This window comes from Squalius cephalus (genome assembly GCF_949319135.1).
Source record: "Squalius cephalus genome assembly, chromosome: 12".
NCBI classification, from domain to species: Eukaryota; Metazoa; Chordata; class Actinopteri; order Cypriniformes; family Leuciscidae; genus Squalius; species Squalius cephalus.
In genome coordinates, this window is record NC_137133.1 from 24,291,412 (window position 1) to 24,318,251 (window position 26,840).

At 39.7% G+C, this 26,840-nt stretch overlaps 1 protein-coding gene across 2 annotated transcripts in view; it reads right to left on the minus strand.

The window, feature by feature from the left end:
- The window catches only part of cebpz (CCAAT enhancer binding protein zeta), a 73,889-nt gene that overhangs the window by 18,010 nt on the left and 29,039 nt on the right, over positions 1 to 26,840 (minus strand). Inside the window, exons 2-5 of one of the 2 annotated variants that reach the window (XM_079887739.1) lie at positions 21,221 to 22,722; positions 19,067 to 19,107; positions 18,876 to 18,925; positions 1,676 to 1,826 (exon numbers count right to left, since the gene is read on the minus strand). In XM_079887739.1, the coding sequence (XP_079743865.1) occupies positions 1,676 to 1,826; positions 18,876 to 18,925; positions 19,067 to 19,107; positions 21,221 to 22,722 (1,744 nt within the window). Of the gene's footprint in view, positions 1 to 1,675; positions 1,827 to 18,875; positions 19,108 to 21,220; positions 22,723 to 26,840 lie in introns of both variants that reach the window. The other variant, XM_079887738.1, reaches the window with a different exon arrangement.

Below are 26,840 nucleotides of genomic sequence, written 5' to 3' on the forward strand. Positions count from 1 at the left end.
TATAGAGGTTGTGCAGTATAAAAACCATTACATCTATGGAGAGTCCCCACAAAGATAGTGAACCAGATGTGTGTGCGTGCGTGAGAAGATATCTAGAGGAGATGCCCGGTCGCTGTCTCCGACGAGCAGGGGCTAAAATGTTGGTGACATTCAACCTTATGTAAACAAACACGCATGTAAACACAATGGTCAATATTGTGTCATGTCCATATACTGTACAAGTCGATAAAGTATTCAATGTGATAGGCCAACCCTCTAAAATGCTAAACAAATTTCACGCTAGGTGACTAAAATGTCTTTGATTAGCCAATGGCTAGTAAATTGTACCATTTTACTCGCCTGTGATTAAGTTAACCCTTGTGCACTGTTCGATTTCTGTGTACACCCTTTATGGAGCGGGTCAAATTGACCCTAATTGGATTCAATACAATTCCTCAAAAATCACACTGTGAAAAACAACAAAGATTCAGGTACAAACTGTAAACTTTTAATATCAACATTTGTCAAATATTCCCAAAAAAATATATCTGAAGATATGATTTAATGAAAATGTTTTTTAACCATTTTTAAAAACGGTTTTGTTTTGACAAAATTTGAAAATAAACAGTATGCTGACTTGTTTTGCATATTGATACTTTGCACGTGACGTCAGTTGTACTGGCTGGCGGGCAAGAACGTCATTCTCTAGCAACGAAAACCAGTAAACTAATCAAGGATCTTGCCAGGACGTTTCCAGTTTTAATATACAAAAGTTGGTGTTTTGAGGTGTACACGACATGCCAGATAGTTGTTGTGCGATTGGATGCACTAACCGCGTTTGTTGCCCGCCAGATATCACGTGACTGCAAAGTATCAATACATTTTTTTAACTTTTTTCTTTTCTTTTCTTAGAACATCATAACTGAACAATTAAATGAATTTCTTGCACTTCACACACATGGTGCTGGTTTTGCTGTCGCGCTTGGATGGGCACACCTCACATCTCTTCCATTTTTTCCTATCATCTGTGTTCACTCCTTCATTTTCTGTGGGTCTGACTCAACCCGCGAACATCACAAACGTAATAGTAATTTTGATTGTATATGTCAAAAAACACCAGCATGTTGAAACTTTGCATGCATGTTCATGATGATAAATGAGAAAAAGGCACAAAATATCAAAAAAAAAAAAAAAAAAAGAAAAAAAAAGAAAAAGGTTTAATATTATTTCAAGTAGCTTGAAAAAATAAATGATAGGTAATTTTTACCATCTGTGGCTGACAAAATATTTTTCTGTATTGAAATAAAAGATCTAAAAATATAAATAAAAGATCTAAATGCAGGGCTCGACAATAAGGACTGCCTGATGGCCAAGAGTTGGCAGAACTGTCACTTTCTGTACCTAATCTGTATCGAACTACCTGAAAAGCACTGTTTATTTAATTTGTATCTTTGTTCTATTGTGTTTATTTGTGCTATTGCTTGTGGTTTAATTATTTGTTCTTAATTTATTACACACTGTTTGCTTGTCTTTAATAATATTATTTCATATTAAATTTACATAGAATTTTCATTTGCATTGTTCTTGTATAACATGTAAAAAGTCCGGCGAGTAAAACAAAACAAATGTACTAGCCAATGGCAACTCGAGCTTCAGTGTGTCCATCAAGAGTTACAGGCCTATGAATGAGGCTCACCTTCCAAATTTTGATGATGTACCCATGATGCAGTGGGCTTCATCTGGCATTGTTTTGTGCTTTGTTTTTGTACGTCCCTGTCAGGATCCACAGGTCCCTCCTCATCATCACTTTCCTCTTTGAGATCCTGATACACCTCTTCCTCGTCATCCTGCAGAAAGACCTTTTTTTTACAGACAACTCTGTGATGGGTTCATGTTTATGCTATACCTCAAACTGTGATTAAATAGAACAATTCCAAGAGCAATTCAACGACACCAAGGCTATAATGTTATTGTTCTTCAAGGCACACATGTATTCATGTTGACAGTCATACTTTCTCCAGTGGTACAGTGGGTAATACATGAGAGGGTGGGATCTCCTCATATAATAAGAAACTCTCTGTAGTGCAGCAGATTAATGGCATTGTGCTGCTCCTTTAAGAAAGTGTGCTGCTCCTTTAAGAAAGCAGGTAGAAGAATTACTCACCGTGCTGTTTGTCTCTTTAGACTTGCCGTAGTTCTCAATGCATGCAACAACCCTGAAGCACAGCTGAGCACTTTATCATCTTTTACACGTTTTGTCTTCATAACTCTGAAGAACTTATGTCTGTAAGTGATGGTTAAAGTTGCATTTTCATGACAACCTTAAGTAAAGACCGTTTGAATTACATATTTGTGTGAAAAGTGTTAAAAATGGTAAAGATGCTAATCGCGTTAGCCTGTCTATGGCGTTTTCCATGTTAAGTTAGCATTCATGCTAATCGCTATATAACCATGTGTGGTTAATGGGTAAATTTAGTGTGTTACTGTATTTTGTGCTTTTCAAAGTAGTATTTAATCCTGTGTTAATAAGAATTTAACCTATTCAAGTTTATTAATATGTACATTTGTATTTCTGTATTGCAGTTTCACAGTGTTTCTGATAAAACATCCTAAACGTCCTACTGCTTCCTGGGTGTTTATTGAAGAACCTGTTAGCTGTCTGCCAAGCTAGAAGTCCTACCCAAATTTTAGTAAGGGCAGAATAGGCATATTTGAAGAGAATCGTTCAAATTGGTATAAAAGCATGAAATTTGGCACAGATACTCTCTAAGGGTCACTTTTTGGGAAAAAATTCAACACGGCGGCCATTTTTTTAAGATGGCCACTATTTCTGTCAAATGCTCATTATGTCAATTGTTCAAACAGTGATGTAGGCATAACATTTTGTGAAAATACTCTCTTCAGAATGTTTTTTTGGAAAACGGTGCTTGTCCCTCAAAAATTCAAGTTGGCTACCATTTTTCAAGATGGCCGCCATTTCTCTTGAATCCTTACATCTTTTTTTCAAATGGTGATGCTATCATGAAATTTGGTACAAATATTCTTCAAGGAACATTATCATGGAAAAAGGTGTGTGCCGCTCAAATTCAAGATGGCGACCATTTTCAAGATGGCCACCATTTCTGTCAGAGCTCAATTTAATGTGTTAAGGAAGGTTTTGTTTAATAGAGTGAACATCATTACACAACCAAGGCACACTGGTGACTTCACTGCTGTGGAACTCAGCATGGGGTTCAGTGTCAGCTGATCTACTGTAGTTTTACTTACACTGTAGTTCTTGATTAGTAGTAATAGTATAGCTAAGTTTAGTGTCCCAAATGCTGTCTAACAGCCCCTCATCAATTAGCTAGTAATAGATGTAGTTAGATAGCCGCACCTGAATTGACAGGTTGTGCCAGCGCGGGAGAGCCGAGCCAAGGGTAAGCGGGGCAATGCATGACTTGTTCATGTATGCTTACCTGGAAGGTGTACAGATCACACGGGACTTAAATGGCACGGGATGAATGATCGGGGTAGGTGTAGGTGACCCGTACCTAGTTGTATCCCATACCTGAATGTGTACTATGTCTACGATTGAGGTGGTAAAAGGATAACCCCTCGGCCTTAATCAGACAACAAACCCCCAAAATGTCAAATGAAAATCCCATGTCAGCCAAGAGGCCAACTGATTGGATGAAATGTTGCCTTTGTCAGACAGAGACAAAGGAACCCCTCCAATCACCACCTATCCATCATGTTTCTCAACATGATGGCTATAAAATGATTGCCACTAACATTCCAATCTTTCACAAGATGAACAAAATGGCAATGACCCTGGACCTGGAACGACTGGATGAAGGTGGTATAGAAGCTACTTTGAGAAGGAACCAAGCGAAGTATCACTACAATTGTCGACTTCAGTTCAACAACACAAAGTTACTTCGTGCCCAGAAGCAACAATCCGATGCTCAATGTAGTGAGACAGATGAAGGCCAAACAAAGCATCGCAGAACCATGATGCAGAAAAGTCTAGATGATCAGGTTTGCTTTCTTTGTGATAACATATCTCCTGAATCTGACCTACGTCAGGTAATGACACTGCAACTGAATGACAGACTACATAAATGTGCACAAACACTGAATGATGCTAAATTATTGTCTCAACTAAGTGGTGCTGATGCCATTGCACAGGAGCTGAAATACCATCATTTGTGTCTCATTCATCTTTACAACAGAGAGAAACTCCACCTCAGAAGGCTTGAGAAAGAGTCACAGAGTGAAACGATTCAACCAGCCATCTTTCCTATGGCTCTTTCTGAACTGGTCACCTATATTGTTGAAACCAGTCTCAATTCTGATGGTCCTTCCGCCTTCAGATACAGTGGGGAGAACAAGTATTTGATACTTTACTTTACTTTATTGTCCACGTAGTGGAAATTTGTCTCTGGCTTCACATACATCAATACAACAACACATAACACATAAATACAAAAAGGGGGAATGTAATAAACAAAGCACACATCAATCATTACCATTTAAAATCTTGACAGCATTTGGCACAAAGGATAATTGGTAAACCTTCCTAATTATTCGTGGTTGCCTATAACGTCTTCCAGACGGCAGCAGTTGAAACTTGCTATGTAGAGGATGAGAAACATCCCCTACTATCTTTAAAGCCTTTTCCTTACTTTTTCCACGATAGAGATCATTCAAGTGTCTCTGTGTCTTGCCAATTATTTTGCTTGCCTCAATCACAATCTTGGACAGTCTAGCTTTATTCACAACAGTCAGGTTACCATACCATGATGTCATATTAAAAATCAGGATACTTTCCACAAAATTTTTATAAACCATTTCGAGTATAATCTTGCTCACACCAAAATGATTCAACCTCCTAATTAGATGTAACCTCTGGTGAGCCTTCTTACAGATGCTATCAGTATTTTCTAAAAAATTAAGTTGGGCATCAATATATGTCCCCAAATACTTAAAATTACTGACAAATTCTATTGGATTTCCATTTAGTACTACAGGTTCCAACCCCAAAATATTACGCTTGTCTCCAGTTATTACCAACTCCTTTGTCTTATTCGTGTTTATCACCAGTGCACTAGACTGGCACCACTCAAAAAGTGCTTCAGCATGTTCATATTATACAGAAGCACTACTAACATCTCCCACTTTCATAAGACCCACAAGTGCCATATCATCGGCATATTTAAGGAGACTAAACCCCTCATTTTTTATCTTATACTCATTAATGTACAAAGAAAATAGTATTGGTGATAGAATTGCTCCCTGAGGGGCTCCTGTATTTAATGTGATAATTCCAGACAGTTTGCCATTAATAGCCACTCTTTGCGGGCGATTAGATAGAAAATCTTTAATCCACCAGATAAGTCCACAATTTACCCCCAAATCAATCAGTCGCTGAATTAAAATGTGAATCTTCATCGTGTTAAAAGCTGATGTGAAATCTAAAAACAAAATTCTAGCATAATTTGAAGTTAATTGTACATGCTCAGCAACTGAATTATATAATGTTAAAACTGCATCATCAGTACCTCTTGCTTTTTTATATGCGAATTGCAATGGATCCAAGACATCACTCACAAAATACATTAAGTGCCGCATAATTACTCTTTCCATACATTTCCCCAACACAGATGTTAATGATATTGGTCTAAAATCATTTAAACCTTTTGCTCCTGTAATTTTGGGTACTGGGACAACTGTGGATACCTTCCATAGGTTTGGTACTATTCGTGTATTTAACAAAAGCTGGAATAACTGTGTAAAGACCCCGGTCAACTGATAAACACAATCCTTTAGTACACGCCCATTCAACCCATCAGGTCCAGGTGCCTTATTTGATTTTGTGCAGGACAAGCAGTATGCAATTTCATGTTCTTCCAGGGTAATGTTTTCATATAAGGGGATATCAGAACAAATCCTATCAACCTCAGTGCTACATTCACCAGTGTCAAATCTGCCAAAAAATACATTTAGTTCATCAGCAAAAGATGCATTATGAGATTGAGTGGGGTTCGTTTTCTTTCCCTTCCTTCCAATCATCACATTCAGTCCCTCCCAAGCTTGCTTTACATTACCCTTATAGAATTTACTTTCAATTTTATTTTTATATTCTAGTTTAGCACTTTTAATTTTCCCCCTAAGTTCTCTATTTTTCTCTCTAACTAGTTCCTTATCCCCCGTCGTAAAGGCTACCTTCCTCTCATTAAGGCATACTTTTAAATCTTTTGTAAACCAATTCTTATTGTTTGGGTATATACATACAGTTTTTGTTTCAACACAGTTGCTCTCACAAAAATTTACGTAGGACGTAATACTTTGTGATATCATGAACATTGTCATTAGCATTAAAAAACACTTGCCAGTCCGTCTGTTCAAAACAGTCTCTCAGTTGTTCTTTGCTCCGTTCAGTCCACAAATGTACTTGTTTCACAGTCGGTTTCTCTCGTTTAATCTTAGCCCGATATCTGGGAAATAAATGTACAATATTGTGGTCCGACTTCCCCAGAGGGGGGCGACAGATGGCTTTGTATCCTTCGGCAATATTGCCATAACATTTATCCAAGATACGCGAGAGTCTGGTCGGGCAATCAACATATTGATGTAGAGCAGGTAAAAAAGTTGACAGATCACATGAATTCATATCCCCCAGAATCAATACTGGTTGCTCAGGTGAGTGGGCCAGTGCTTCATTAAAACATTCTGCTATTTTGTTCCCGGCTTTCACATGATCCGGTCCAGGAACATATACAAAAATAATTGTTATTTGCCCAAACTCCCTGGGAAGATAGAAAGGTCTAAAAGCCACTGACAAGAGTTCATAATCCGGAGAACATACCTGTTCACATATACGAAATTGGGTGGCCCACCTATTATCCACGTAGATACACAGACCTCCTCCAACTGCTTTTTGAGATGCGGCTACATTTCTGTCCGCTCTTATCATTGTATATCCACTTATGTCGATGTCCTGTATTCCATCCTTTAGCCAGGTCTCAGTAAAACATATCAAGTTACTTTGTCTGAAATCGCTGTCATATTTCGCTTTCAATAGCAGTTCATTAGTTTTACTTCTTAGGGACCGTACATTTGAGAGGGTGATTACAGGTAAAGGAGGTTTATGGCCTCTTCTTTTTAATCTCTGTCGCACCCCACCTCTAGATCCTCGTTTCTTCGATGAAATCCTGTTCCATGTCCTTGTCCTAGAATTCCTTAAAAGCTCTTTGCAATCTTCAGGCAATTGCACTTGAGGACAAACATTCGGAAGATGCGGGATTAATAAAAGAAGTTCCTCCCGGGTGTACATGTGAGCTCCGCTTACGGCGTTCACCTCCGAACCGATCGCCACTAATAACTTCAACAGATATACGATCACCCAATATGCGAAGCAGCTCATTTTCATAGTGGACGTAATGGCTAAAATAAAATAAAAATAGAACAGCAAATACTTAAATCACGGGAATAAACAAACAAACAAACCAACGAACGAACGCACGTGAAGCACTGGGTCAGCAGCAGAGCCGCGCCCCGGACTATCTGCTGATTATATATACATTATATATATATATATATATATACACTGCTGATTTTGCAGGTTTTCCCACTTACAAAGCATGTAGAAGTCTGTAATTTTTATAATAGGTACTCAACTATGAGTGACGGAATCTAAAACAAAAATCCAGAAAATCACATTGTATGATTTTTAAGTAATTAATTTGCATTTTATTGCATGACATAAGTATTTGATACATCAGAAAAGCAGAACTTAATATTTGGTACAGAACCTTTGTTTGCAATTACAGAGATCATACGTTTTCTGTAGTTCTTGACCAGGTTTGCACACATTGCAGTAGGGATTTTGGCACACTCCTCCATACAGACCTTCTCCAGATCCTTCAGGTTTCGGGGCTGTCGATGGCCAATACGGACTTTCAGCTCCCTCCAAAGATTTTCTATTGGGTTCAGGTCTGGAGACTGGCTAGGCCACTCCAGGACCTTGAGATGCTTCTTACGGAGCCACTCCTTAGTTGCCCTGGCTGTGTGTTTCGGGTCGTTGTCATGCTGGAAGACCCAGCCACGACCCATCTTCAATGCTCTTACTGAGGGAAGGAGGTTGTTGGCCAAGATCTCGCGATACATGGCCCCATCCATCCTCCCCTCAATACGGTGCAGTCGTCCTGTCCCCTTTGCAGAAAAGCATCCCCAAAGAATGATGTTTCCACCTCCATGCTTCACGGTTGGGATGGTGTTCTTGGGGTTGTACTCATCCTCCTTCTTGCTCCAAACACGGCGAGTGGAGTTTAGACCAAAAAGCTCTATTTTTGTCTCATCAGACCACATTACCTTCTCCCATTCCTCCTCTGGATCATCCAGATGATCACTGGAAAACTTCAGACGGGCCTGGACATGCGCTGGCTTGAGCAGGGGGACGGACCTTGCGTGCGCTGCAGGATTTTAATCCATGACAGCGTAGTGTGTTACTAATGGTTTTCTTTGAGACTGTGGTCCCAGCTCTCTTCAGGTCATTGTCCAGGTCATGCCATGTAGTTCTGGGCTGATCCCTCACCTTCCTCATGATCATTGATGCCCCATGAGGTGAGATATTGCATGGTGCCCCAGACTGAGGGAGATTGACCATCATCTTGAACTTCTTCCATTTTCTAATAATTGCGCCAACAGTTGTTGCCTTCTCACCAAGCTGCTTGCCTATTGTCCTGTAGCCCATTACACAGCTCTCTGGTCTTGGCCATTGTGGAGAGGTTGGAGTCTGTTTGAGTGTGTGGACAGGTGTCTTTTATACAGGTAACAAGTTCAAACAGGTGCAGTTAATACAGGTAATGAGTGGAGAACAGGAGGGCTTCTTAAAGAAAAACTAACAGGTCTGTGAGAGCCGGAATTCTTACTGGTTGGTAGGTGATCAAATACTTATGTCATGCAATAAAATGCAAATTAATTATTGAAAAATCATACAATGTGATTTTCTGGATTTTTGTTTTAGACTTCGTCTCTCACAGTTGAAGAGTACCTATGATAAAAATTACAGACCTCTACATGCTTTGTAAGTAGGAAAACCTTCAAAATCAGCAGTGTATCAAATACTTGTTCTCCCCACTGTATGTGCAACCTGTACCAGCAGCGTATCCTTTTTCTAACAGTGGCACTTCCTCTCTGTGGACTACACCTTGCCGTGGTAGAGAGGTTTGTGTACTCCAGTGAACCTGAGACCTATGCCGGTGGGGATTTTATATCCCAGGCAAGTTTAACTAAGCTGGACAGGTCAAAGGAGAGGAGGCAGACAAAGCAGACATTATGACTATTTGACAGAAATGGTGGCCATCTTGAAAATGGTGGCCATCCTGAATTTTTGAGTGGCACATACATTTTTCCAAAAGAGTGTTCCTTGAAGAGTATTTCTGCCTAATTGTATGCTTGCATCACCATTTGAACACTTGAAATAATTAATATTCGACAGGAACGGTGGCCATCTTTAAAAATGGCGGCCATCTTGAATTTTGGAGGGACAAGCATCTTTTTCTATTAACATGTCCTTTAGAGAGTATTTGTTTCAAATTTTATGCTTAGATCACAGTTTGAATAATTGATATAATAAGCATTGAATAGCAATGGCGGCCATTTTGAAAAATGGTGGCCATATTTAATTTGAGTGGCCAACGCCTTTTTCCAAAATAGTGGCCCTTAGAGAGTATCTGTGCCAAATTTCATGCTTCTATACCAGGGTTCGGCAACCTTTTTGATATGAAGTGCCCTTTTAAAAAATTTTTGTTTATTAGTGTGCCATGTCAACATTAAGTTAAATTATGACATCACATCAAAAGTTTAATATCCAGGGAATCTGTAGTAGGCTTGGGCGATATGCTCCATTTTCATATCGTCTTATCGTCAGCCTGTGAGATCGGCGATACACGATATTATCGTGAGGGGGGCGGGGCTTACTTATTTGATTATTAACTTGCTTATTTACTCATCAATTTGCTTGTTTAATTACTTCGTTTTAAATATGAGAATTTTTTTTTCTATTTTGCAAGCAAAGGTGGAGTGTTTATTAATAGGCTAAATCAGGTTATTTCCGGTATAGTGAGGTAAAAAAAAAAGATCCTAATCATTCTTGTATCTGACTCAGAGTATTTCAACATGTCAGCGGGAAATTTACGGACACACATTATCCTCTCATGCCGTTACAGATGCAGCATTTTGCCTGTAGGCTACTTCTGCACGAGATGAGAACACGTTTTAATTTCTTGGGTCAAAAAAAAAGTGTTGGAGTCTGCGATATATGTCCTCCTACCAGTGCTCTCTCTGTCTGGATGCACTTCACTTACGCGCACCGCACTTCAATAAGCCCAAATAACGCGGGTTTTAAATGCCGGGAGAAATCAGAGGCACAAATCTAAAAGTCGATCGGTTATACTTAAACCTATGACTTGACTCTGATAAAGGAAAACGGGTTAATGCGTTTACATGACCACATGCATTGTCTGTTTATTCAGCATAATCGAGTTAATAACGTGCATGTAAACGCGCTCATTCCCTGAAAATGAAAGCAGAAACTGACTGAGCTTTCGCTGCATTAACGGCTAGTTCTCTCAGAGACGACGGTGGATAAAACGGTACAGCAACTATCAATTTACTGGCTTAATATTTCTCTTGTGGACTTACATTATTGGCAGTGAAAAAAATTGAAGAATATTTCTTGTTAAACAAGTTTGAAGTTGCTTGTGATTTTCACAGATGGCAGAGTTTCACAGATAGGCCTATGCTTCGTGAACTAAAGACTTTTATTAGGCCTAGGCGGCCTATATAATTTTATTGATATTGTTATAATTAGGGCCCAAGCCCTGAAAGGGCGAAGGCCCTATTGTTTCCGTAAGGATTATTTTTTTTCTTTTTCTTCATTATTTTTTTTTTTGCCTTTTTGCCACTTTTGGGGCCCTTAACATGCTCAAAAACTCTTGAAATTTTGCACACACGTCAGAACCTGCGGCCATCAGGGCCGGGCTGAAGCTGGTACCGGGGCGTGGCAGGGGGGCTCGACAGCGCCCCCTGGAATGGGGTCCGAAAACTTGGTCCATAAATCAAACACGCTTGCATGCATTAATATGAAACTCAGTACACATATAGATCTCATCGGGCCGAACAACTTTCGTGCTCTAAGTTTTACAAAAGCCCAACAGGAAGTCGGTTATTATACGTTGTTTGGAAAACGCATACAATGGAATGTGAAATACTCCTCCTAGGGATTTCATCCGATCGCCACCAAACTCGGTGAGAATAAAGTCAAGACATTGAGGATGAATTCTTGCGAACGGATTTTTGATATCTCGAACTGTTTGGCCGTGGCGAGGAAACGAATTTATGGCGAATAATGGGACACAGGAAGTGTGTTATAACTTCTGCATACATTAACTGATCTTGATGAAACTTCAGCAGTGTGTTCGTTGTAAGAGGCCGATCACATGGATGTGACTATTGTGAGTCAAAGTTATAGCGCCACCAACTGGCAGCAGGAAGTGTGTCACTTTCAAAATGCTTTGAAATCACCCTCTTATTTTTACCCGATTTGCTTCAACCTTTATGTGTATAATGTAGACACACGGCAGATGTAGACCTGTGAAAGGATTTTTCATATCTTTAATACTGTTGCCGTGGCAACGCTTCAAACTTTAATATTCTTTTTTGATGCTTTTGAGACTCTTAACATACTTGAAATTGCATGAAACTCAACAGACACATTACATTTATTAGCCAGTAGACATGTGCAAAGTTTCAGAAACGGGCGTGGTGGAATGGCTCAGTAGCGCCACCTTTAGTCAAAAATGGGGGCTTAGTTTTTCCTAGAATCACAAAACTTGGTATGTATATTGTTCTCATCAAGCCGGAAAACTTTCTAATTTACAGTCATATTCTCAGACCAAGAGGAAGTCAGATATTTTGGTTTGAATGTGATTTTTTGGGAGAATTTTCTCTCTCTCTCTCTCTGACTCTGTGTGTGTGAGGGGTGGGAGGGATTTGTCTGTTGGGTGAGATTTGCTTTTTTGTTTTTCAAGGTTTCAGGGGCTTTTGGGGCCCTTAACGTGCTCAAAAACTCTTGAAACTTTGCACACAGGTCAGAACCAACGCCCATCAGGGCCGGGCTGAAGCTGGTACCCGGACGTGGCAGGGGGGCTCGACAGCGCCCCCTGGAACGGGATCCGAACACGTGTCCATAAATCAAACACACTTGCATGTAATAATATGAAACTCGGTACACACATAGATCTCCTCAGGCCGAACAACTTTCGTGCTCTAAGTTTTACGCCAGCTCAACAGGAAGTCTGCTATTTAGCGTTGTTTGGAAACGCATGCTGTTGAATTTAATGTACTCCTCCTAGGAAATTCATCGATTCGCCTCCAAACTTGGTCAGCATGAAGTCAAGACATTGAGGATGCTAAATTGCGGACGGATTTTGAATATCTCGAACGGTTTGGCCGTGGCGAGGAAACGAATTTATGGCGAAAAAATGAAACAGGAAGTGTGTTATAACTTCAGCATACATTAACTGATCTTGATGAAACTTCACCAGTGTGTTCGATGTAAGAGGCCGATCACATGGATGTGACTATTGTGAGTCAAAGTTATAGCGCCACCAACTGGCAGCAGGAAGTGTGTCACTTTCAACATGCTTTTGACAAAAGTGGGGGGGTTAGTTTTAACTAGAGTAAAAAAAAATTGTTTGTATATTGTTCTCATCAAGCCGGACAACTTTCTAATTTACATTCATTAGCTCCTCCCATCAGGAAGTGAGATATTTTCATGTGAATGTGGATTTTTTTGCAAAATCAGCCTCTGAATTTTTAGCCACTCCTCTTAAACTATTTATTTTATTCCCACCAAACTTTTTCAACATGATGAAAATACATTAAAGATGCTAAATTGTGAACGGATATTGAATATCTCTAACGGTTTTGCTATGGCGAGGGATTAAATTAATGTCAAAAAGGAAGCAGGAAACATCTCATAACTTCTAAAAATGTAATTATACACCATTTATTTTTATATAAAATTATACAAATATTAGAACTAAACCTATTTTATTCTTTTTTTGCAATTCAAGAAGTATGAAAAAGTTAAAAACAGGCTATTTAGTGCTATTTGGTTCAACAAAAAAGCAAACATAGGGCTATACTGCCCTCTTGTGTCCAAAAGGATATCCAAATAGTATATAAAACGTTTTACTAGGTAGGCCTATTGTATTTAAATATAAATTTATTAGGTATATGACGGTGAGGATATTGTCCCATTGGTTAATCGATGTGTGACACGAGCGGGTGCTTTTAAATCGCTAATATAAAAGTGAAAGTAAAGACGTCCGCACAGACATTGATAATGGTGCACACACGTTGGAAAGAAAGATACTTTTAAACATAACACTAAACCGCCATTAGGTGTCGCCAGGCGACCGTCTTAATGAGCGAGTCATTAATTCATTCGTTCAAACGATTCGTTCGAATGACTGAGTCATTCATGATTGAGACAGATGTTTATGGATTGGTCATTGAATCTTTGAGTCAACCGATTCATTCAAAATGCTGAATCATTCAGAAATGAGAAAACAAGGTGCTGTGAGATGTGCGATGGTTCTGCTGTGATCTTGGTTTAACTATTTTTGCTGCTGAAACAGAACAAAAACAGTCAATATTGCATCTTAAATGTAAGTGACTTAATTGTAACTGTTTATTAACCTGTTGATGAAATCAACGTCGCAGTTTCAATCGTGATTGTATTCAGGAAACACAGCCTACTCGTCAAGTGAGGTTGCTCTTATCATGTTATAAAATATATAAAAACTCCATATTTGTAATTTTTATAGTCAGTATGTTGTTAACTGGGTTTCTTTTTTGTGTGCTGCGCTCAGTTGTTTACGTTTCTCCTGGAGAAGCTGCACGAGCCTCAGCAGCGCAACCTTGTTACCATTGATCAGTAATACATTTATTATCAACTGTTGATTGCAACTTAAAATTAATGTAATATAATTAGAATAATCTCTCGTTTTAGTGATTCCCAAGTTATTTTTTTGTCATTGACGTTCTAATCAGGCTACTATGGTTGGGCAAGCTAAACTCTCTTTCAGGTAGGCGGCCTATACTAGGTATGTGACAGTGAGAATATAAGCACCGGTTAATCGACGTGTGACACCCATAGACTGTAAAAAAATAGGTGACACCGCTGGGGGCTTTTGAATCGCTAACTTAAAAACGAAAGTAAAATATGTTCGTCCGCACTGACATTGATTATGGTTGGGAGCAGAGCGAGCATTTTCAATTAATTCCTATGGAAGTAGGAATGAATGCCCGTGCAGCCGTGAGCATTTTATTTCAATTTTAAAGTTAGCACCATAAAGTATATTTTTATGTCTCCACTGTTCAATCACGCCCACGCCACACACACACACACACACACACACTCCAGCATTGCAATCTTGACATCGCAGCCTGTTCATTATAGCCCTAATAAAATATAATTATAAAATAGTCAACCTAACGTATTAAAATTACACTGCTCTGTTTAAGTAGTTAGTAGTACAATTTGTACCATTTTTTTTGTGAAGTGACAAGACAGAGAATATTACTTGTCTGATATATATATAATGTATATATCTTTTGTTATATATATATATATATATATATAGCTGCGAGCAGCGATGGAGGGCCCAAGCCGGCAGCATCGCCACCCTGCGGTCTTTAGTGTAACTAAAGGCACCAGGGTGGCGGTGCCACCGGCTTGGGCCCGCAATCGCTGCTCGCAGCCATATTTAATATTTTGTAATTGTATTGTTTTTAGTGTTATTAGTGTCATTAAATATTTTGTTAATGTGCTATGGAAACAAAATACTGACGAACAACGATGCCGTCTTCATCTTGGCTCTGTATAAGAATGATGCGTCTGTTAAAACAAGCACTCTTGACAATTTGTGAATGGATCACCTTGCAATTAAATTTCGTTGTGGGATGTAGTTTTTTTTAGTCTGTTTTAAAAACATTTTCTTTGAGGAGTCCTCATACGCGCGCGTCGGTGATGTCGCAAGTGTGGTTATGTGGTGATGTCGTTATGAATTTAGGCAAGGCAAATATAACTGTAGTTCCTAATTAATTTAATAACTGTACTAGCTTCATAATAATAATAATAATAATAATAATAATAATAATGATTTAATACATTAATGGGAAAACGAGCCAATTATCGTATTGATATCGTCAAAGGCATCTGCCATCGGCGATATCTCCGTCTATCGTCGATACACGATACTATCGTCTATCGGCACAACCCTAATCTGTAGTTTTATTCCATAGCAACATTTGATAACATTTAGTTCCCATAATCAGGACATTGTAATTATAAACGGAGTATGATACAAGGCTGCCATCCTTATAAAAACATCAACATCTGAGTTGAAATCATTAACCTTACCAACATTACACCAATCTTTTTTATCATCTTAAATTTCACTCAGTTATAAATGTCAAAACAGGAGAATTAAGAGTAACAGACATATGAGAACTATACAATAATAACAATAAAAAGGTTGCATGGCAGCAAATGTCACAAAGGGAGAATTAAGTTTAACAAACACTATATACAAGAATGCTGCCATGAAAACATCCACATCTGACATGAAAAAAAGAGACTGGGACAGAGCCCTTGTATGTAAAGTCATGTGTGCTACATTAAACAGATGCTTACCAGTCAATGTGATCCCTGGCCCTGCTTTTCTTTGCTGAGCTCCATAATTTGGGGTAGGGCTGGGCGATTAATCGAAAAGTAATCGAAATCGACATTCAGAACCTATAATCGATCAAATTTTCCCAGGTCGATTATTTCGATTACTTTCCCTTTAAAACACTACCGCGTGTGGAGTCACGTGACCCCGCTCCCTTACAGTACGTTATTCCGCCGACATGTCGAGCATGGAGAGCTTAATCACTGAGACAACTGAGCAACAAGAGCAGCTTGTACCAAAGAAAAACGCAGTCTCTGTCATTTGGACACATTTTGGCTTCAGTAAGGATGACATCGAACAAAATGAAGTCAGATGTAGACACTGTAGAAAAACAGTTTCGACGTCCAAAGGTAACACCACCAATTTGTTTCAACACTTGGAGCACAATCACGTTACTGAATATGAACAGTGCATGGCTCAAAAAAATCAAAAAGAGACTGACAAGCGCCCAGCAACAAGTGCCTCCGCAAAGCAGATGTCTTTAACACAAGCGTATTAATTACTTAAATTAAAGCACACATTGCCTAAAACGAACAGTCAATTTGTTCTTATAAAAAAGTAAAAATAAATAACTTGCACTTTTTTATTTTGTTTCCAAAAGTGCAAGTTATTTATTTTTACTTTTTTATAAGAACAAATTGACTGTTCGTTTTAGGCAATGTGTGCTTTAATTTAAGTTGTTTAACATTGATGTTCAATAAATAATCATAGATAGTAGATAGTGTGTGTTTCCTTCAATTATTTTAAAATCAAGTAATGCACCCTTCATTCAAAAATCTCTCACTTGTAATATGTGAGCATATTTACTGTAAAAAACTTGTCAGTGAACCATGAGGGCAAAAAAAAAAAAAAAAAAAAAATCGTTCATTAATCGTAATCGAGTTAAAATGTTCAATTAATCGAGATTTTGATTTTAGGCCAAATCGCCCAGCCCTAATTTGGGGTTCGTATTTAGTCACTTTAAGTTGCACACAAGCTTCGGAGTGGTCAGTTGTCAAACGACTGCGGGAGGGGCTGAGCACGCTCTTCATATGTGAGAATATCTGCTCACAGATATATGTTGATCCGAAGACTGTCAGCAAAGCCAATGCAATCTTCCTGAGACAGCAAAACTTATCTGGTACAGATATCCAGCAGGTGAAGATGCAAGTCCCATGATCATGCCTTGCGGCTGTTTCCAGCTGTTTCCGTAGCTCTGCAAACTTTGTCACCCACAGTGTTGAAGTCTTCAGCTCAATCAGCTCCATTTCCACATTCTGTATATCCAGCCAATCCATCAGAGCTAAATCCAGTTCATGTCCATCAAAGCTATCGGGTTTAATCAAGAATGAGAACATGGGCCCATACTTCTGAAATTCCTGAAATCTTGTTGTAAACTCCGACTCAAGCCCGCTGATGTATTTGCATATTTCAGCGTTGCTGATGCTGTGCTCCGTGGACAGCTCCCTTAAGTGTCTGAAGTAGCGGAAAGTGGAGGTGGCAATGTCGCTTGAAAAAATTGTCAGCTTTCCAACAAAAGCAGCCCATGTGTCATACATGTCCAAAACTGTTTGCCCTGCACCTTGCAGGCGGAGATTTAGCTCGTTGAGGTGTCCCGTAATGTCCGTGAGAAACATAAGTTTCACAACCCATTCCTCGTCCTGCAGTTCAGGACAGTCTTGGCCTTTTTCAGCCAGGAAGGCCTCAAAGCAGCTGACAAACCGCTCCAAAACTTTCCCGCAGCTTAGCCACCTGACTGCTGTGTGGAGAGGGATATCTTTGTATGCGCAGTTCATTTCCTCGAGCAGAGATGTAAACAGTCGGTGTGTTAGAGCAGATCGCTTAACTATGAAGTTAACAACTTTCACCACTGTAGCCATAACCTCATTAAGATCTGAATTTGACATTTTTGCACAAAGATTTTCTTGGTGTATTATGCAGTGAAGTTTCATGATGGGGTGACCAACTTGTTCCTCGATAAATGTGACTGATCCCCGCTGTTTCCCGACCATGGCGGGGGCACCATCTGTTGTCACTGCAAAAATCTTGCTAATGTCAATCCCTTGCTCCTCAAAATGATCCAGAAAAACTCTGGCTATGTCCTCACCTTTTGTTGTTTCAGGCATAGCCTTTAAGCAACATAGTTCCTCTCTTACAGTCACATCACCGTATCTTGCCACGACTGCCAAACGTGGTATGTCATTTACATCCACACTCTCATCAAGTGCAACGCTAAATACCATGGCTTCTTTCAAACCGCCTGTCTGCGGCGCTCTTACGTTTTCTGCCATTTCTTCGATGCGTCGTTCAACACTTCTGGCAGATATGGGAATGTCTTTTATTCTTGATTTTATTGTCTCTTTGTTTGGTAAGCCATAAAACAAAACATCTGAGCTACAGATGAAAGCCTCCTTTATATATTCGCCATCAGTGAATAGCTTTCCCCGTTTTGCAATGCAATTAGCAATGTGATAGCTTGCTTCGGTAGCATGATCTTTGGCCGTGGCGAAGGCTTTAAGTGTGTTAGCTTGCTTCCCATACCTGGACACGGCACGTTTGATCGATTAAGCCTTGTCTGCCACATCCTTGAATGTTTTCTCATGCTTGGTCTCAAAGTGGCGTTTAACACTCGATGTTCGGCAAACAACATTTTCAAGACATAATGTGCACACAGCACGGTCCTTCTGAAACACAAAACCCCACTCGTCTGTCCATGAGGGCTGGAATGCCCGAACATTAACTTTAATTTTCTTAGCTAGCGGGCCTGCCATTGCCGACATACCGCTATCAAGCCCCTCTGCCAGCAGCGTTACTATAGTAACGCGTCAGCCAACTAGCCAATCAGAGCGGAGGCAGAGTAGGGTGGGACTCATAGATATACACAGGTTGCGCAACTGTGAACGTTGTCATTTGGCATGCGGATGAGAGTGCTTCAGCGTTTCAACCATGATTTCAACCCATTAATAACTCTTGAACACATATTGCCATCGTGCCATTGGTTAAGGTACCGCGCGCCTAAGGTTGCTGATGCTTGTTCTATACCAAAGTGAACTATTTTTTTACTAATCTGCTGCACTACTGAGCAAACACTACACTGTAGATTGTGAGGGTGTGTGTGTGTAGACTTACCCCCTCGTCCTGTAGCAGTAACTTGAGGCCTGGCTTGTCTTTCATCACCTCTGACACAAGGAATAGCGCACCACATATAAAGGCAGGGGTCTGCTCACAGCTGACCTGAAGTAACCTTTTCACAAAAGCCTTCACCCGTCTGATCACTATATCAGCTTTTACAGACTTATACAAGAGGTTGAGAAACATACTCTTTCTTGAGCATGATAATAATCCTGGGTCGAGCAATTTCCTGTGGAGAGCAAACAAATGGAGAAATGAACCATAATGCTCTCTGTGCCAATTTACCAATGACATGTACATATACAGCAAATATAACAGGGTGTTTGCAGTGTTTCTAAAATCAAATTTAAGGCTTTATAACTTTTGAATACCTGCACAAGTTGTGTACATAGCAAATTCCTACAATATCAAAAAAGAATGAATCTCATATTCTTTCACTTAAACAGGCTGCAGCTCACATTCAACAGCAAAAGAGGGTAACTGCAAGTTTAAAATACTCAAGAAGACATGTTTATTCAATATCTAAATTTGTACAGAAACACTGTGCACTAATACATAAATTAATATATCAACAAATTGGAGGTTCAGCGGATATTGGATTTTGCTTATACAATAATAGTGTGTTTAAAGAAAGGCAATAAAAAGATTTGTGCTGAGCCGATCCTAGCAAAATACATATTTTCCATACTATAATGTTCATCTGAGGGTGAAAAAAAGCTACGGTGTTGGTTTTTCACTCAAAAATGCTAACAGTTTATGTAGACTAAATGATTGGAAAAGTGTTTCTCAAATCTTATTAATTTTTAGTAAGATAGTCTGCATTGACAATACGTGCAGTTCCTTCTCTTTTTTAAATATGATATATCACTTATGTAAACAAGCAATTGTTCTTGCAAAAAAAAACTATCAGATTAATTCAGACTTGGACTAACAAACAATGTATATAGACTAATTTTATGGCACGTTTTTGGAGCTTGTCAGTTACAATTCACCATCCTTTTAACCCCATTTGTCAAAGATGAAAAAGCCACACGGGGTTAGGGATTATAAGATTCAATTAGATATAAATTAGAAGACGTTTGTTAATCGGCCAAATATTCCTTTTCCATTGCTTCTGCAAAGCAGTATCATCTTGTATCATTTTGAAATATTGTAAGCCATATTTTGTTCTGTATTTCTTTGCAACACAATGTAGTGATGTCAGAACTAAGTACTGCCACTTCAATACCAAGTCAATACTACAATAAGAATCATTATATATTAGGGTGACCATACGTCCTCTTTTTCCAGGACATGTCCGGCCGGGATTTCGAGATCGCCCAAAATATCCGGGATTCAGCTTTTGCTTTCTCGTCGCCATTCATTTTGTTTACATGCACACCTTTTGATTCAATAGTACTGAATAAATTCCGATTGGTGAATCTGAATGTAGTGTTTACATGAACGCTAAACAAGTGATCGGTTGATGTGCGTTTTAGCATTGCTAAGAAAATTCCTGTGTTTTCGTCTCGATCGGGATCCGTGTGAAGCAGAATGCATGACCTGCAAAGCTGGCACGTACGCGTCAGTGTCAAATAATGTAATAATGTAAACATAATGAATGCATGGTGACTGTAGAAAGCAAAAGCCGAATCCCGGGCATTTTGGGCGATCTCGAAATCCTGGCCAGACATGTCCTGGTTAAACAAGACGTATGGTCACCCTATTATATATCGGTAATGTCTTTCTGAAGTACTAACTCCATTTGGAGACTTTACATTCCCCTGTAAGAGTGTTTTCCCTTACAAATGCTGTTTGAAATGCAGTACATGTTATATACACACACAACTCACTGATCGACAGGTGGCTGCTATCAAAACATGCTTGTGCGTATGTGTGCGTATGTGCACACGCTCGCTCGCTAAAGAGCACTCATTGCATGAAGCTGTGTGAGCAGTGATCAACAGCCTTTTTTACCTTATTTAAATGGGATTGGTACCAAGCACTGAAATGTTGGTATACTTAAAATAGGGCTGAATCCAAAATTGGCCCCTAAACCCTCATACACAATTCCCTACGTTAGTGCACTAATACGGTTCACTTGAAGGAGTGAATGAAAGATAGCAGTTGAGCGTACATTGGTTGTACACTCGTTATTGCAGTGCAATGTGGGATTGAAAAAGTGCACTCAATAACGTACACTATGGATTGGGACACCACTACAAATGGCCATCCCCTAAAATAATGCCCTATTTAAGGGTATAGGGGGCAATTTCGGATTCAGCCAAGGTTTAAATTCAGTGCACCTAGACTCATTCCGTTAACTTTTTAGTCGTTCATCAGAAGAATGAGCATTGGTTTACCTGTAGAGTGCTACATAATAGCGATCTGAAATGGTCTGCTGGGAGTTCATGACCTGAAAGAGCAGCATGAGGGCTTGGACAGCCGTGTTAAATCTGACGATGTGGACCACTTTAAAAAGCGTGTCCAGCTGCTTGCACACATTCTCATCCCCACTCTTCGCGTAAGGATACGCTCGGTTCACTCCGGTTAGCAGAGCGCTGAGCATTTTAGACTCTATATCCTTCTTCTTAACACACACATTGAAGAATGTGAAGTAGATGGTGATGAGTCTGGCAGCGAGGTCCGCTTCCTCGTGACTCAGGATGACCTGGTTCAGGAAGCATGCGGCGTAGTACTGAGCCTTCGCACTGATGTTGGACCTGAACATGAGGCGCTCGACCTCACAGCACACAACCATCTTCATGTTGGGGTGTTTGTGAATCACGGTTTCCAGCAGGTGCGAGGCTTTGCAGGCGATTTTGTATTCAGGATCACCCAGTTTGTTGACGACCTGCACCAGAAGCGCTTTCTCCTGCTCCGGCTGGTTGCACAGCAGCTCGTAGGCAGTGGCAAGCGATCGCATTTTGGTGGTCTGGACCGTATCGTGAGCCATTGCGTCCAGTGCGACGACAAACTCTGATATCTGAAACTTCAGCAGGTGCTCAAAGTACCAGAGGATCAGCCTGCGGTCCCGGGCGTCCCTGTTCCCACTGGCTTTTTCCTCCAACTGATTAAAAGGATGCTGGGAGAAAGTCCAAAGTTTGCGGTTATTCGGTAGAAGGTCGCTGAGAAGCAGCTCTTTGAGAGTATCCAAAGCCATAAGGCCTTGTCTGCGACTCCCTTTCTTTTTCACCTGGGACACAAGGCTCTCGATGTGCTGGAGACTGTGAATCGGAGCATCCTGAATTAACACGGTCATCGCCGCCATCCTATCAGTCAGAGTCCCCGTGGACACCACGCTCTTCATCCAGGTGGAGTTGGCACCTTTCTGGAAGTTCTTCTTGGTTTTGTAGAGGACAGTTTCATTCTCATAGAGTTTCTGAGCCAAAGCCTTGTACTGAGCAACCAGAGACTCATTCTGAGGTACAGACGTGCTCTCAGAGGTGTACTCCATGTCAAACCACTTACCCCCGGGTTTGAGAAGAAGAGTCTGCCGTGGGTAAAACTCAAACACGTTTGTGCTCTTTTGTTTTTGCTTTTTTTGCTTTTTTTCAAGTTGTGGAGATTTTACAGGGGGTTGTTTGAGCTCTTCTGTCGAGGGTTTAATGGCATTTTTCACAACAGGCTTTGAATCCTCTTTCAATTTGGCACTTTTTGCCCTTTTCCCTTCTTTTTTGCTTGGCTCAGAGGATTTTTCATCCTGTCCATCTGGAATGATTTGTTGCCCTGCATAGGCACGAATGCCCAGCTTTGTAATGAAATCTTCCAGCTCTCCCTTCTCCAGATCATCAATTGCGTTTTTCTTTCCACCATTGAGGAGCTCGTTCGAGTCACTGACGTTGGCCAGCATGACATAATCGGCCTGTGATGACACAACAACATGATTTATCGACAAACAATACACATTACACCATATTCTTGATTACTTGTGGAAAATTAGGGGTCAAGTGAAAAAAAAAATACAGTAGTCCACATTTGAAGTGGATCAAAAAAGTTGTCCTAAGACAAGAACAGGTATTGTTAAAAATTCATGTATAACTTTGATGAAAGGTTTTGATCCACTTCAAATGTTGACTACTGTATATAAAACTGAAAAACAGAATTTCAATGCAGTTGAAAAAGAAACGAGCGAGTAAATATCATAACTCCTGCTTTAATCAGTCTAACCAGACAAATATACGTGTACAGATGTAGGCTACATCTAGAAAATGAACATGTATGCACATCTTAGTATGAATGAGGGTTCTACTTGTACATTTATATGCTTCAAACAGCTGCTGTAAGAAGTTAAAATTCTTTTAGGTTGAATTATGAATATTTACAGCAGATTGTTTTATAATTATTTTTTATGATTTTATTGTTACATTTATTTCTACTTGTAAGGTTGTTATTAACAAACAACTGGTCAATTTGCTGGGTTTTGACTATTTTTAGGGCCCAAGCCCTGAAAGGGCGAAGGCCCTATTGTTTTCGGTAGGATTATTTGTTATTATTAGGGCCCAAGCCCTGAAAGGGCGAAGGCCCTATTGTTTTCCTAAGGATTATTATTATTAGGGCCCAAGCCCTGAAAGGGTGAAGGCCCTATTGTTTTCGTTAGGATTATTATTAGGGCCCAAGCCCTGAAAGGGCGAAGGCCCTATTGTTTTCGGTAGGATTATTATTATTATTAGGGCCCAAGCCCTGAAAGGGCGAAGGCCCTATTGTTTTCGGTAGGATTATTATTATTATTATTAGGGCCCAAGCCCTGAAAGGGCGAAGGCCCTATTGTTTTCGGTAGGATTATTATTAGGGCCCAAGCCCTGAAAGGGCGAAGGCCCTATTGTTTTCGGTAGGATTATTTATTATTAGGGCCCAAGCCCTGAAAGGGCGAAGGCCCTATTGTTTTCGGTAGGATTATTTATTAGGGCCCAAGCCCTGAAAGGGCGAAGGCCCTATTGTTTTCGGTAGGATTATTTATTATTATTATTATTATTCTTATTTTTCTGTCAACCTTTCGGGCACTTTTGAGACCCTTAACGTGCTCGAAAACTCTTGAAACTTTGCACACGGGTCAGAACCCGCGGCCATCAGGGCCGGGCTGAAGCTGGTACCCGGGCGTGGCAGGGGGGCTCGACAGCGCCCCCTTGAACGGGGTCCGAAAACTTGGTCCATAAATCAGACACGCTTGCATGTAATAATATGAAACTCGGTACACATATAGATCTCATCGGGCCGAACAACTTTCGTACTTTTACTTTTTACGCCAGCCCAACAGGAAGTCGGCTATTATGGGTTGTTTTGAAATGCATGCTGTGGAATTTAATGTACTCCTCCTAGAGAATTCATCCAATCGCCTCCAATCTCGGTCAGCATGAAGTCAAGACATTGAGGATGCTAAATTGCGGACGGATTTTTGATATCTCGAACGGTTTGGCCGTGGCAAGGAAACGAATTTATGGCGAATAAGGGACACAGGAAGTGTGTTATAACTTCAGCATACATTATCTGATCTTGATGAAACTTCAGCAGTGTGTTCGTTGTAAGAGGCCGAACACAAGGATGTGACTATTGTGAGTCAAAGTTATAACGCCACCAACTGGCAGCAGGAAGTGTGTCACTTTCAAAATGCTTTGAAATCACTCTCTTATTTTTACCCGATTTGCTTCAAACTTTATGTGTATAATGTAGACACACGGCAGATGTAGACCTGTGAAAGGATTATTGATATCTTAGATACTGTTGCCATGGCAACGCATCAAACTTTAATATTCTTTTTTGATGCTTTTGAGACTCTTAACATACTTGAAATTGCATGAAACTCGACAGACACATCACACTTATTATCCAGTAGACATGGGCAAAGTTTCAGAAACGGGCGTGGTGAGGGGCTCAGTAGCGCCACCTTTAGTCAAAAATGGGGGCTTAGTTTTACCTAGAATCACAAAACTTGGTATGTATATTGTTCTTATCGAGCCGGACAACTTTCTAATTTACACTTATTAGCTCAAAGCAACAGAAAGTCAGATATTTTGGTTTGAATGTGATTTTTTGGAGAATTTTCTCTCTCTCTCTGTCTCTGAGTGTGTGAGGGGTGGGGGTGATTTGTCAGTTGAGTGAGATTTACTTTTTCATTTGTTTTTCAAGGTTTCTGGGGCTTTTGGGTCCCTAAACGTGCTCGAAAACTCTTGAAACTTTGCACACAGGTCAGAACCCGCGGCCATCAGGGCGGGGCTGAATCTGGTAGCCGGGCGTGGCAGGGGGGCTCAACAGCGCCCCCTTGAACGGGGTTCTAAAACTTGGTCCATATATCAAACACGCTTGCATGAATTAATTTGAAACTCGGTACACATATAGATCTCATCGGGCCGAACTACTTTCGTGCTCTAAGTTTTACGCCAGCCCAACAGGAAGTCGGCTATTTAGGGTTGTTTGGAAACGCTTGCTGTGGAATTTAATGTACTCCTCCTAGGAAATACATCGATTCGCCTCCAAACTCGGTCAGCGTGAAGTCAAGACATTGAGGATGCTAAATTGCGGACGGATTTTTGATATCTCGAACGGTTTGGCTGTGGCGAGGAAACAAATTAATGGCGAGAAAAGAGAAACACGAAGTGTTATAACTAATGCATACATTAACTGATCTTGATGAAACTTCAGCAGTTTGTTCATGGTAAGAGGCCTATCAGATGGATGTAACTATTGTGTGTCAAAGTTAAAGCGCCACCAACTGGCAGCAGGAAATGTGTCACTTTCAAAATGCTTTTGACAAAAGTGGGGGGGGTCGTTTTACCTACAGTAGCACAACTCAGTACGTATGTTGATCTCATCGACCCGGACAACTTTCTAATTTAAAGTCATTAGCTCCGACCATCAGGAAGTCAGATATTTTGGTTTGAATGTGGATTTTTTGCAAAATCAGCCTCCAAAAGGCACTAAAAGCCTCAAATCTTCTAAAAATGTAATTTTATACCATTTATTTCTATATAAAAGTATACAAATATCACAACTAAACCCATTTTATTCTGTTTTTAAAAAGAATTTTATTCTAATTTTATTCTAAATTTTAAAACAGTAAAGTAAAAAAAAAATTCAAGTCATACATAGGGCTATACTGCCCTCTAGTGTCCAAAAGGACATCAAAATAATATATAAAACTTTTTACCAGCTAGGCCAATAATGTATTTAAATATACATTTATTAGGTATGTGTCTGAGGATATTTTCCCACCGGTTAATCGACGTGTGTGACACGAGCGGGTGCTTTTAAATCGCTAATATAAAAGTGAAAGAAAAATACGGACGTCCGCACGGACATTTATAATGGTGCACACACAAATCACACACACGTTGGAAAGAATTATGCTTTTAAACAACACTAAACCGCCATTAGATGTCGCCAAGTGACCGTCTTAATGAGCGAGTCATTGATTCATTCGTTCAAACGATTCGTAATCCATAAACATATACAGATCCATAAACATGGATCCATAAACATCCAATCCATAAACATAAACAGATGTTTATGGATTGATCATTCAATCTTTGAGTCAACCAATTCGTTCAAAATGCTGAATCATTCAGTTATGAGAAAACACGTTCCTGTGAGATCATGCGTTCTTCTGTGATCTTTGTTTAACTATTTTCGCTGCTGAAACAGAACAAAAACAGTCAATATTGTATCTAAAATGTAAATGACTTCATTTTAACTGTTAATATCCTGTTGTATGAAATCAATGTCACAGTTTCAATTGTGATTGTATTCAGGAAAAGTTAGGTACGGAGAGCGAGCGATTTCAACGAAATCAGAACTAAACCCATTTTATTCTTTTATTATTATTATTATTCAATTTAAGAATTATGTTTGAGTTTAAAAAAAAGCCAGAATGTTTTAGTCCAAAAAATAAATAAATCATGCCATGGATTGCTTGAAATTTAATTTTTTTATTATATTTATTTTTTCGTTTTGGCTTTGTTTATAGTTTATTTTTTATTTTTTTATTCT